The 14,071-nt window shown below is 40.8% G+C and overlaps 1 protein-coding gene across 1 annotated transcript in view; it reads right to left on the bottom strand.

Moving 5' to 3' along the window:
• Positions 1-517: 517 nt before the first annotated feature.
• hbs1l (HBS1-like translational GTPase) overlaps positions 518-14,071 on the bottom strand; it is a 23,788-nt gene continuing 10,234 nt past the window's right edge. Inside the window, exons 5-18 of the mRNA XM_020593443.1 lie at positions 10,072-10,180; positions 9,629-9,879; positions 8,718-8,883; positions 7,947-8,064; positions 5,663-5,809; positions 4,498-4,572; positions 4,235-4,352; positions 3,485-3,553; positions 3,259-3,363; positions 2,644-2,734; positions 2,420-2,528; positions 2,158-2,258; positions 1,586-1,730; positions 518-1,336 (exon numbers count right to left, since the gene is read on the bottom strand). Of these exons, the coding sequence (XP_020449099.1) occupies positions 1,325-1,336; positions 1,586-1,730; positions 2,158-2,258; positions 2,420-2,528; positions 2,644-2,734; positions 3,259-3,363; positions 3,485-3,553; positions 4,235-4,352; positions 4,498-4,572; positions 5,663-5,809; positions 7,947-8,064; positions 8,718-8,883; positions 9,629-9,879; positions 10,072-10,180 (1,616 nt within the window). The 3' untranslated portion in view covers positions 518-1,324. The remainder of the gene's footprint in view (positions 1,337-1,585; positions 1,731-2,157; positions 2,259-2,419; positions 2,529-2,643; positions 2,735-3,258; positions 3,364-3,484; positions 3,554-4,234; positions 4,353-4,497; positions 4,573-5,662; positions 5,810-7,946; positions 8,065-8,717; positions 8,884-9,628; positions 9,880-10,071; positions 10,181-14,071) is intronic.

The following is a 14,071-nucleotide window of genomic DNA, read 5'->3' as shown; positions in this document are numbered from 1 at the left end:
AAAAGACAGGAGTGAAAGAATGGAGGACGGTTTTGAGCTGCAACTGCCATGGGGTTATTTCATTGTATTGTTAATTAATTTCTGATGTTTTTCTGACTTCCTCACACAACCTTCACTGAAAACCTTCCTTGTCTTTTCACTCCCTCAACACTTACTCTACTAAGAGGTTTGTAACACTGGAAGTGATGAGCAACTATGTAACACATATAGGTATCACCTCAGACTCTACAGCCTGAAACAGTTTTGCTAAGTCTCCTCATTACGCGCTCCCTTAGAGTGGTGGCGAAAGGTGTCTTCTGTGGTGCTTTCCACTCCAGCGGGAACAAGCTGTGTCACTGTCAAACCTGACTGGAAATGATTACTTCTACATTTTCACTTCCCACTTGATGCACTTTTACATACATATCTTACAAGTGAGGTAAAAGGAAAACAAAAAAGGAAAACGCATTTTCCTAAAAAGGATTTTTTGACAGAAAGAGACAAGTCATGTTGATGAAATCAAAAGTCAAACCACAGATTACTGATATCATGTTCATCTTTCTTCACACCATCGTCACCAACACACCCGGTTCAACACATGGAGAAACAGAGATACAGTTCCTGTGAACTCCGTGCTCTATTCAGCCCGGTCTTACTTTGTTAGAAGAAAAGTCAGCCCTTCAAAAAGCATTTTGCTGCCTTACTGAAAAGTTTTTTAGAAGCATTTCAAGTAATGTGTATTTTGTTAACATAAATAAGAACTTGCTCTCCAAATGGAAGTGGAAATTTTAGTTTCCCTTATTTGTTCACAGGCTACTCTAGCGTGGTTAGAGTAAACATTTAAATGTCTTTGTAGACCTTGTCCTCTTAGCTATGTAATTTGAGATAGAAACATATTTATGGTAAAAATAATAAACATTTGCCTTCAAATCCCACATAACACAACATTCATTTGTGAGTTCAAAATTAGTCACTTCAGGTCAACAGTTTTGATTGGGAGCGCCGTATTATGGAAAATGGTTGTTATGTAAACTGGAAGCTGAATGCTCACATTAACTTTTAAAGAAAGTAAGGGAGAAATGTGAAGTGGGGCTAGCTGGGTGCTCGACGTCACCATATCAGGGTGTCAGAGCTGCTGGATGCACTGTGAGCTCAGTTCATGGCTGTATCTGTCTAGTTAGTACTGATCAGAGCAGTCAGGTGTAGTGGCAGCTGTGCTGGATGGAAAGATGGATGGATGAATGCGATGTTCTCAGTCCATGAGTGACATCTCTTTGAGGAATTGCACTTTGTCTCTGGCTGCATGCAGTCTCCAGTGCAAAGTCTGACCAGCTCTGCGTGACATTCATTCTTTGATCTGCAGAGAGGAAAACCAAAAAGAAAGATGACTAGGGACACTTCATTAATTAAAGAAAAGGAAACAGAGATACAGATAACATCACCTCAAAAGACAATTATTGCCTACCAATCTCACTATTAATTATTTCTTAAGGGCCTAATACTAAGAACGGTATGAACAAGACAGAAGGTTAAAACCGACCATTTTTATGCAATAACATAATCTATATGTTGTTTTGACTTTGTCCTAAGGTTAGATGGACTTTACCTCGGTGACAACCCCTGCAGCAATGGTGGAGCCTACATATCGCAGCATGAAGCGGCCCAGCTCCTTGTAGTCTTTGTACAGCTCTAATGACACTGGCCTCTGGGTCTGGATCTCCACGATGGCATTCATACCCTTACTCAAACACCTTAAAAGGAACAAGAGTACAGTAAGTAATATGCAGCACTGTTCTATGCAGATTGATGGTGAATATTACATTTAAATACAGATTTCTAAAAGCTGCTGGCCTTGTCAATTTTTGAAGGAAGTACCACTATACAAAGCAGCAGTCCAATATCTTAAAGCTCTTGAAGTAAGCAGGCACCAGACTGAGTTTGTAACAGTGGCCCAAACTCGAGAGTCAACAGCAGTGAATGCTAACAAGGAAAACTAAAGTCTTTATTTGATTCTTTATATAAAGTAGCGATACCAGGGCATAACAATACTGTTACAAGTTTTTTTTAAAAATTACAAAAGTATTAGCATTAAAATATACATCCATCCATCACCAATGCAGTAACTAGGGGCCAAATCTTTATTACACAGTAATGAAAAGCATCCCTTCCAAAACTCACTTTGGTTTCTTCTTGAGGACTTCACCACTGCTCTTGTGTAGAACGCTGATAAGTTTTCTAATGGTGGCCGGCTCGCTGACTGTCTGGTAATGCAACAACACCTAGACCAAGCACACAGAAAGTCCCCTAATGAACAAATATATACATGCAACAAAACAGAATCTGACTGTATGCAGCCCTGTATGCATCATCAATTCATGCAAATAAAAAGGTCTTAGCAGAATTTCAGTGTGTGTAAATGTGAATGTTTGCTTGTACTTACTGGAAATCCTTGTGTGACAGGGACTTCGATATTGAAGAGGAGGATTCGGGCTCTGAATCGAGTACAGACTCGAATAGGATCCTTGGGATCACAGAACACACAGCCCACACTGGAAGGAAACAGTCAGAGAATATAAAGTAATGAACAAATAAAATTGAGGCATAATCGAAACACCAGAACACGTCACCACACAAGTGATATGACAGCAAAAACTATTGATTTACTTGATCTTGATGATATCCATCCCAGTGACCGTCAGGCTGACATGGTCTCCTGCTGCAGCCCAGTCCAGGGCCTCGTTATGGAGAGTAATTCCTGCAGTACAGATGGAGGTCAAGTCAGCCAGCTGCCACAGGATGGCAGTGTTTATTACCACCCATTCAGCCATCTGCACTCAGATATGCGTGTTTGAAACTGACATGTCAATTTAAAAAAAAAAAAGTGCCAAGGTTTTTCTTCTTTCATGATTTGTGTTTGTGTATGCATTTTATTTTGCTTAAGCTCATCTTCTTTAATGAATTTTGGTGTGTAAATAACTTCTTATTGTCATCACTACTGTTAATGTTTCTTCCTTATGGTTACAGAAATGTGGTGCTTAGATGTTGAAACAAAAAGAATAGTGCCTTCTTGTCAGCCTATAAACAGCAGCCGCTTGCACAGACTTATCAGGTTCAGGATTTATACCCTGCAGATGATAACCTTGTTGAGACTTTGCTCTTAAACTGCCCCAGGATTAATAATTTTAAAACATTTTGCATCTTTTTTTTTATTACTGTCTATTAAGAAAATGAATCATGTAGGCCACAAAGTACCAAAACTGCAGCAAAGATGGTGCATACCCTTGACGGTGCAGGTTTCATTGGGAGGCATAGCCAATATTCTGTCTCCAGTCTGAATGTAACCAGCCTCGATTTTCCCTGTGACGCAGAAGCCGGAACCCTGGTCTGGGAAGAGAAAATGCAACATCAGCAATCTCTTGAATTCAAAAAAAGAGAAACGAAAAGAGACATCAACAAAATCTCAGACAATAATTAAGAATATTTAAGTGTGCATCACTGATTTTACCTTTGAACACATCAGAGACGCACAGTCTGAAAGGTTTTTCTACAGATCTCTGAGGGGCTTTGAAGGCATCTTCAAAAAAAAGAGGAAAAAGGAGCAGAGGAACAATGAGGAAGGTTAGTAAATATTAAGACAAATCTGGTGTGGGCGATGAATCAGTTTCATTGGGATGAACATTATAATCTAACAGACTAAGACCACACTATGATCAGCACTTTATTGACATTGCCAGCAATGTGTGAAAAACAACACGCACACAGAACCGTCAAGAACCTATACTTCATTTCCGCTTCGTTATCAACCAGTCATTCTGTGCTGCAGTGAGTCATTCTGAAAATATTTTTTACTCAAATTTGTGTTTTCAATGTCAAACAGTACATGAAAAGTACATATTTGATTTCCAACAGATTTGGGACAGTTGGATAATAGTAGTTATATAAGCAAATCAACCTGTTTTAAGAACGTGGATTCTCCGGTTTCAGGAAAAAAAAAATACAGATGCTGAAGTTATATTCTGCTGCTTGATTTTTATTTCCTTAAGATCAAGTTTGTTTTTTTCTTTAAAGGATGGCAAATAAACTTGCACAAAAAACTAAGAGTTCTATGTTTGAACATTTGTAACATCACTACACATGGTGAAAAAAGGTTGAAAATGCAGCTTGTGACCATTTTCTTCTTTTCCTTAGGGAAACCTACATCTAAGTGTTGAAGGCAGTAAATGTTTTGTTCTTAAACCACGTGAGAGCACATTACCAATCTGCTCCAGGAGGCTGGGTCCAGAGTACCAAGAGGTGAGTTGTGACAGTGAACTCCTGGTGGCCAGGTTTTCTCCCGACAGGCCGCTGGTGGGGATGTAGAAAACATCAGACTCCTGCAAAAGCAGATAAAACACCAGATCAAACAAAAGGAAGGCCAGACTTGCTCTGTTTACTTGTTCTTGGCCAACTTTAAAAATGATTTTTTTAAAAATACATGTAAAATTCTGATACTAATATCGAGATGTGGTGCCAACTTACTTTGAATCCCGCCTGCTTGAGAAAATGGCCAAGTTTGGAAATGATTTCTTGGAAACGCTCTTGTTGCCAGCTTACCTGATTTTGTATACACACATAAAGAGAAAAGGAAAAATACACAGAAAGTTTCCCCTTCAGCGCGGCTTTGAAATGGAAATGTGTCAGCAACATGCCAGTGATTATAGGAAACAAAAACACAATCATGAGTGTACAGCTCCCTGCGGCCTTCTGCACTCCTGCAAAAATGTTTAGAGGTGTTAAGTTACAAACTTTGAGAAAATCTTATATCCAACAGAAGTATCTGTTTTTAGTAAAGTCCAGTTTGTCAACTAATAAAGTGTTTTCCTGATCATTTTCACTTTCTACCAATTTTCCTCCCAAAAAGTCAGATTTTTGCAAATAGATAAGGAACACCATGCTATGCCATGGCTCAAGATTTCATATACGGTACTGTGCAACGTCTCAGCCCACCATTAGATTTGTTGAATTAGCAATATTATGACGACTATATATTTATTTATAGAACGGAATTGGAAAATATAGGAAATATGTACACAGTATTTTAAAATAATACACAAAAAATGTCTGAAAAACTCTGCAAACAATAGATACTCCAGATGTGGTATCAAGCTGTTCTAAAGAAGCATAAAACAACAAGAGAGGTCAAGGACAAAAACAGGAGTGGACAAAGAAAACTGTTCAAATCTCATGAGAAGTTTCTCAGAGTTTCTTCTATGAGAGACCGGAGGAAATCCAGCAAGGACCTGGCAACTTCATCTGGATGCCAAGTTGATCCTTCCATAGTCCGAAGAAGCTCAATCAGGAATGGCCTTGAAGAACAGCAGCCAAGACACCACTTTTTCATTAGGAAACAGGGAAAAAACTGAGATATGCAACAGCTCACAAGATCTGTTGTATCAATGAATTTTCAGGCCCAGTTGTTGACGGTATATGAGAAGAAGAGTTGGAGAGAGGTGAAAGAATGAGGGTTGCAGCCTAACTAATGGTGGCCTAAGACTTTTGTACAGTACCAATTAGGTGAGCAATATTATTTGTATGTGCTGTATGTTAGACTAGCTGCTGTATTTGGGAGCTGATGAGAAATAATGAAAATAACAGCTGCAGCCCCACAAATTGTGGTGCTGAAAATAAAACTTTCAGCTCTGACCTGGTCCATCTTGTTGACAGCCACAGCTAGCTGTGTGACGCCCAGCGAGCGCACCAACAGGGCATGTTCTCTGGTCTGGCCGCCTGCTTCGAAACCTGCCTCAAACTCTCCTCTGCTGGCATCCACAACGAGCACCGCCACGTCAGCCTGAAGAGAGAAGCGATGAGAAAGATAACAGATGTTTCTTTTTCTGCTGGGCAGATGTGAGCATTAAAATCAATTTAACAGCTGAATTCATTTTTCTTTAGATCAAAAATGAGTGCGCTTTTATGAGGCTTAAGAGCCCTAAGTGTCTGCAATGTTAGAAAACAACACTACAAAGCTATCACAATAATGTCTTAATGCAAGTATAAGAAAGCAAAATACACCATACAGGCAGTAATGTAGAACTACTGCAATTCTTCTTCCTTCTTTAATGAATCAACACATGCTTTATTGGAGGTACCTGCAGGCTGAGATACTCATATCATCTAAAGCCTCATAGTTCATGTTTAGCACCTTAATTTGCTTACAGCAGAAACTCCTTAGTCACTATATGAGGAGGCTAAATACGAGGACAGTCATAAGGCAAAAAGAGAAATTATATTAATACCCCAAAACAGAGACAAACAAGCACACCCATGTCTGCAAAGACACCTTGTGACACCAACACCCAAAACCACAAAAGCTATTTCAGATCTTACAGATGGGTGTGGCAAGTGTAAGGTGTGCTAAAGGATGGAAAGGAACCATTTTAATCAGGCAGAGGTTTGCTAGGTTAGAGAAATGCTTTGTTTAACCATGAGGATCATGCAAGATGATCTTAGAGTGTTGAGCTACTTTTGTAGCTAACTGATATATACGAAGGTATTAGAAGAATTTTAATATTTTGTGAATTCTAAATGTAGGGGCAGCAGCACCCTACACCCTGGTAGCTACCTCTTCAATGTCACTGTATCTATAGGTCATTATTGGCCATGCTGCAAATCAATGAGCAGGGGTGCTTCATGATAGGGTTGGATTATTGCATCAGTGTAATTACATACCTTGATGAATTTGGGTGACAAATTAAAGGAAAAAGATAAGTGAGGAGACTCCAGGATGACAGTATGTCATGACTATGTATAGGGCACAAGGGAACACCAAATGGTTGGATGGGTATGACAATGATGTGAATCATATGCTATGGCCTTCGCAGTCACCAGATCTCAACCGAGTTGAACACCTATGGAAGATTTAGGAGCGCGTACATAAAGAGTATGTAGTTTGTTTGTTTTGAGCTTCCCTGTGCCTGAATGGATTTCCTCCAAAGACATGTAGAATAGGTTAATGGGTGACTTTAAATTGCCCATAGATGTGAATGTGAGTGGTTGCCTGTTTCGAATGTGTCAGCACTGTGACAGACTGGAAGTCTGTCCTGGGTGCAGCCTGCCTCTCACCCAGTGTTGGCTAGCACTGTGTCCAGCACCCTCATGACCCGCTACAGAATAAGCAATATACGTAGATAATGTATGGATGTTTTGATTTGATCCTGTATTATTAGCCTCTTTCAGACTAAAACTGTTCTACACCTTTACATTGGCCTTTTTTCTGTTTGCTTTGGCACCACCAGTGGGAGCGCTGACACCTTTTTTTTTTGGAAGGACTATGGCTATTATTTTATAAGTGCTTTATTCCTAAGTGACGAAACACTAAGCCGGCTGACTGTTAGTGATTAACCAGCAAGCTCACAACAGTTAACACACATTACATTGCTGTTAAGTTCTATGCTGCTAACATTAATTATATAGGGAGCCACAAACCCTCTGCAGAGGCTTCCATTGGCAGACTGCAGCTCCCCATGCCTCTGGCTACTGATCACTATACATGGCTAACACGATTTTTAAAAATTGACAATTAGCAGTGCTGCAGTCTACGTACAGGATCATCATTCATGGTTCGTATTGCGCTTGGAGAGTACCATGAAGTAGGAGCTAAGAAACAAAGGCGTTCTAAGAACTATCACCATTTTCAGTTTCTCCAGTGCGGACACACAAAAAAGGAGATACTTTTCCCAATTGTTGTAAGAACTATGAAAAAGGTCCTCCAGTCCGAAAGCACCTAGTATTGTACTTCTGAAATTAACTACAGGTGGGTTACACACATTTCCAGTGCCTATTTCCATCACTCATATACTGAATGTTCTTCCTATATATGACAACCAATACAGCAACACTGAGAGATATGACAACTGCAAATATCTCATCCATTGTGCCATGGTTTATATGCATAGTGCAGGGTGCTTGAAGACTTTGACATGCTATACCTGTGCAGCTCCTGTAATCATATTGGGGATGAAGTCTTTGTGTCCTGGTGCATCCATCAGTGTCACCACTTTAGAGTTGGTCACAAACTTGGTCATGCCCACATCCATTGTCACACCTCTGGAGCAAAACACAAGCAATCATGTGTTGTTGTTTTTTTAACTATCTAACCTAGTTGAAAAAAAATCAAATTCCATAACTGTGTGAAAATAAAAACTCAGTGAAAACACAGTAAACATACTACAAATAAAATAATCCCGTCTGGTGTACTGAACAGCTGGACTGCCATATAAGGGTACATGGACTTAATGGGACAATATGACTTTTTCTTGATACGATTTGATGCACAATATGATGTGTACAGTTTGATTCAATCAAGATACAATTAAAAATTCAGTGACAATGTTTGACTATCTTTTCTAATACTGATTTGATTATGTATAGACACACCCAGATATAGTAACTAACATTGTTATGCTATCTTATTTACTAAAAATATGACGTCGCTGGTGTATGGAGACCACACGATATATATAGCTAGACAAAACAATACATATTGTGATGTTTTTGTATTGTGGTATATTGAATTTCAATATACTGTCCCATCCCTATTGACTTCCAGTCACTAGTACTAGTACACCAGAATGTTTTGTCCATCTAGATTTGGTTGTTCTCAACCAATAGTACACAGCTGGATGAGACAGTTTAGCAAACATCTGCACTACCACTGGCCATGCCTATTTTTCTGTCTGTGGCTTCACACCAAAATGTACCTGTCCCTCTCCTCGCCAGTTTCATCCAGAACCCAAGCATAAGCAAAAGAGGCCTTTCCTGCCTTCTTTGACTCCTGCTCATACTTGTGCATGGTGCGTTTGTTGACGTTGCCCAGCAGATAAAGGAGGTGGCCCATCAGTGTGCTTTTACCTGCATCCACATGACCTGCAGAAAAAGAGGAAATAATTTAATAATGCCAAGGAATTAAGGATGTAAAGGGTAGTGATCGAGAAAGGGGGCTTAGAGGGTGGGGAAGACACCAGGGAGGAATGAAGACAGAGAGGAAGACTGTAATAAGAATGATAAGATAGGTAGGGGAAGAGAGAACATAAGATATGGCAAAAGGAAGCCACAGATGGAAGAAGGAAAGAAGCAGAATTGCACAAGTGAAGGGAGGCAGACAGAAATAGGAACAAGGATCGAGTGTGAGGGGGGAAGGGAGAGGACGATGGTAAAACGAAAGGTTTCACAGACTATGGGAAACTAGAATCATCTGCACTTCTGAAACTACAAAGTCACTTTTTCTGGTGTAACTGAGAACAAGAAAATACAATTGTGCAACTGCACTGGTCTGCAGTTCAACACATTTAGCATTATTAAGCTTAAGACATATGCATGACAAACAAGGACAACAAAGAGGGAGATTCAAAATAATTAAATGATCGACATTACATGTAAATATTAGACTGCAAATGGCTTAAACTGTAGAATGAACACAGTGCACTTTTGACTAATAAAGGATATGGGAAAAACCTAATCTGGCGATTTACTCCCCCACACCAGTCATTCTGCGATGTGTGTACATTCTGATGCAACCATAATGCATGTTGTTAAATATAAGAAAAAAAATATTTTAAAAGCTGCTATAAACTGAAATAAAGCTATATGAAAGGCTGGTTTTTCTTCCTACCTATAACCACCAAATTTAACAGAGGTTTGCCCCCCTGCCTCTTCTCCAGCTCAGCTTTAATACTGATCGCCTGCCGGGCCTTTCCAGAGGAGCGGCCAGGAGTGGGAGCAGTGGAAGTCTCATCACCATTTGACCCTTTGGATGGTGTCTCAGGACGCTTGGATGTGGCCTCTGTGGCGGGTGTTACTGTGGCATTTTCAGGGCTGCCGCCTCTGCGTCCTGAAGTAGTGACAACACCGTTTTCCGCTGTGCTGAGGAGAAATGGTGGATGGGTTTAATCTCAAAGCAATACAACTCTGCAGCAGATAATAGCTATACTTGCTTGAGGCTGCAAAAATCATATTTTAAGAAGAGATATTTCTCTCTTATTTCTTTAAATGTTTTTTGTTCTGTTTCATAAGAACAATGTGTATTTGTGTGCAGATGTGTGGTACTGTAGTTACCTTGGAACATCAAAGCCCATGGTCTGCTTCTTGCCAGAGACAGTCATGCGAGCCACTTTGGGTACAACCTCAGAGTCTAGTTTACTGTGTAAGACATCTCTGCTTTTAGCTAAGGAGAAGAGAAGAACAACATGTACACTTAAAAAGGTAATCATGACTCACTATGGCCTATAACACAAGGGCACGGAATTTACCTTCAGTGCATTATAAATGGTTACTACAGTGGCTTCAGAAAAATAAGCCCCTTCACTTTTTGAAGACCTTAATGTGTTGATGATTTCAGTTTAAATGGACAAAATATCCAATTAGTGAGACAAAAACACCTTTAGAGATTTCTGTAAATGTATTTAAAAAATCAAAAATGGAAAATGCTCATTACAAAAGTAATCACATTCTAAATTGCAGTGAGGTGGATCCTGTTTGCTTTACTTTTCCTTGACATGTGTCTAGAACTTGACTGGAATCCATCTGTGGTAAACGAAATTGACTGACCATAGTTTAGAAAGGCACATAACTGTGTAGATAAGGTCCCGCAGCTCACATTAGATGAGATGTCAGGCCAAAAACCAACCCATGAAGTCCAAAGAACTCTGTGGTAAAACTGTGGCAAGGCATAGACTAGAACAAGGGTGTAAGACAATTACTAAAGCTCTGAGTGTTCCCTGGAGCAGAGTGGCCTTGAAAATAGCAAAGTAGAAGAAGTGTGGAAGCACGGAGTCTTCCTAGAGGCGGCTGCCCGGCCAGGCTCAGTAGGTAAGGTGACCACGAATACAGCGGTCACTCTAGCAGAGATGGTAAGACAGAAGGCATGGGCCAAACGGTATTTAAAGGATTCAGAGGACAAGGTAAATTAGATTCTCTGGATTGATGAGACAAAAACTGAACCTTTTAAGCAGTCATCACCTGGCTAATAACATCCAAAGAACTGATTTAAGCATCTGAATAAAGTATTCAGACTCTTTAGATTTTTTACAACTTAGTAAACATTTCCAAAAGCGTTTTCACTTTTTCGTTATGTGTTACTAAGTGTTAATGGACAAAAAAGGCACAAAATGTGCAAAATGTGAGGCCACTAAACACACATTCGCTACAATCGCTGATAACACAGACCAGACTGGAAGGTCTCTCTCAGTTTGATCCTGTGCAGGTAGATGTTTTTTACATGTCTGTCCCTCTATTTAGACCAGGATTACTGGGTAAAGATCAACTAGATAGAAAAGTTCACAGTTTCAATAATTAGTGTACAGATTACAGTCAGTTGAGCAGCCCCCACACTGAACATTGATCTAAGCATATTAGATTTTCATCCAAAATGACTCATTTGTTGAAACACTGCCTGCCATCTGGCCAACACTAACATAAAATACATTGTCAAAAAAACGCCAAGCTAGCTTATTCTGCAATGGATTCTGTATGGTAAAGTGGAAGTTATTAATACATGCTGACGATACAAGATACAGTTTATGACTATTTTCCCGGTCATTTCTGCCACCTTACTGGAACATAAAGAACATTTGTGGGTTTGTGTGTGTGTCTGTGTGAGAGAGAGAGTATATTGCAGCCAATTGCACTGTGAGCTTCCCATCTATCTGACTGGTAGTTCACATTCTGCAGGAGTGAGACTTGCTGAGGTCATTGCTTTGTCATCCCAGGCCCAAATGGCCACCGGTCCCAGTCATATCAACCTTCTACTGATTCATTTAGACTGGGCTGCACAACCAAGCCTACTGCACACCGTGCACATCTGTGTGGCAAGTGACATCCTGGTTCAGAAAGGGTTAATTTCAAAAGTGGCTGTTGCCTCCTGTCCCCACGTAAATAGAGCAGTGTGACACAGCGTTTCGCAGAATGAATCTTATGAAAAGGTGTCACCTCAGCAAAGTGCAGGACTGGAGGTGAATGCGTATCATCACATACACACAAATGAATAAAATCTGCATATGCAGCATATACATTCAGTTGGCACCTCAGTAGCTATACCTAGCCTAGCTAAACTAATGCAGCCTAATCCAACAAGACCGCAGTTAATCCTCCATAAAAGGTGATAATGTTCAGTTTTTGTTGAAACCATTGAGGTAAGCTAAGTCAACGGTTTGATCATTTTGGAGGATGTAATGTGCTGCTGTTGAACTGTACTGCATTATTCTGACACTTATTTTATTATTCCGTCCACCCATTCATATGTGGATAGGCCAAATAACAAACACCTCTCTGTATACTGATGTACAGCTCAACAGTAGCCACAAACTACAGCTTCTAAAATTACCATCAGTTGAACCAATACTTCTCTACAATATCAACATTTACTTAACATTATTGGCTTCATGAAGAAGGACTTACTGTATAATACTGCTAACCACCAACTAAGTGTTTTGCACTAGACATCCACAAGATACACATACCCCCGAAATGGTAACTATATTGCAAGTTGAAAAAGTGAAGTCAGTCATAAAATGTCATTTCATTCACTTTTCTTTGTATAATTTTAGTTGTTATGAAACAGAACTCCCACACATCCCTCATGGAGTGAAGGCAACATTTCAGGACCTTTATCAGTCAAGAAAAATACTGCTCAGGAGTTTGTTCCTTCTTGATGTGTGTTATCTTTGCTAACATTTACAAACATCATTGACCTTATAACTTTGGTTAAGCCTTATTTTATAAATTCTAATAATCACTACTGTGTGTATCTGGATGCTTCATGCAGTTTATTCATCATAAAAAAAATACCCTGAGAGGAAACCTGTGAGATTCAACTGAATTATTAATGGACTTTCTCTAAACCAACCTTTCTCTGAATGACTGGCGCTGCTTTAGAGAAAAAGTCCCTCTCATTCTGAAACAATGATACACGAGTCAGGCAGCTCATTGCACTCTGAAAAGGCTTTTTTATGAAGTAATGGCAGTTATGTGCTGTTAATTCCCCCACACACTGATCCACATCTGTTCAAAAGGTGGAAAAAGGAGACAACCAAGGCAGAGGCATATCAATGATACTTATTTTAAAAAATTCCATAGCTGCAATACATACAACCATGGATAAACTGTTTCTACACATAAAGTACTCATACATGTAACTGATAGACCAATGCAAAAGGGCACCACCTTTACCACCACCAGCACTGAAATCTGCATCATTACAGAGCTCTCTGACCTGCAGGACACCGCAACATGAGACAGAAAAAGTGCTCTCTGGGGAATATAGGTTCTTCCGGCAGCTGGAGGCTTTTCTTGTCCCTACTAGAGTCAAGTGTAGGTTTCTACCACCTGTGTCAAACAGGACACCAGCCACCAGCTCGCAATTCATTTACATGGAACATCAGCTGTAAGACAAAAAAAGACAGAAAAGGGTGGCTTGTTCCCTTCAGGTTGGTGGGGAGTTCCTGCCTCAAGTGGAGGAGTTCAAGTATCTTGGGGTCTTGCTCACGAGTGAGGGAAGGATGGAACGGGAGATTGACAGGCGGATCGGTGCAGCTTCTGCAGTAATGCGGTCAATGTACCGGTCCGTCGTGGTGAAGAAGGAGCTGAGCTGTAAGGCGAAGCTCTCGATTTACTGGTCAATCTACGTTCCGACATTCACCTATGGTCATGAACTTTGGGTCATGACCGAAAGGGCAAGATCCCGGATACAGGCGGCCGAAATGAGCTTTCTCCGCAGGGCGGCCGGGCGCACCCTTAGAGATAGGGTGAGGAGCTCGGTCACCCGGGAGGAGCTCAGAGTAGAACCGCTGCTCCTCCACATCGAGAGGAGCCAGCTGAGGTGGCTCGGGCATCTGTTTCGGATGCCTCCTGGGCGCCTTCCTAGGGAGGTGTTCCGGGCATGTCCCACCGGGAGGAGGCCCCGGGGAAGACCCAGGACACACTGGAGGGACTGTCTCTTGGCTGGCCTGGGAACGCCTCAGTATTCCCCCGGAGGAGCTGGAGGAAGTGTCTGGAGAGAGGGAAGTCTGGGCATCTTTGCTTAGACTGCTGCCCCCGCGACCCGGTCCCGGATAAGCGG

Source organism: Monopterus albus, unplaced genomic scaffold (genome assembly GCF_001952655.1).
Source record: "Monopterus albus unplaced genomic scaffold, M_albus_1.0 scaffold19.1, whole genome shotgun sequence".
NCBI classification, from domain to species: domain Eukaryota; kingdom Metazoa; phylum Chordata; class Actinopteri; order Synbranchiformes; family Synbranchidae; genus Monopterus; species Monopterus albus.
This window is presented reverse-complemented; position numbering and strand designations above follow the sequence as displayed.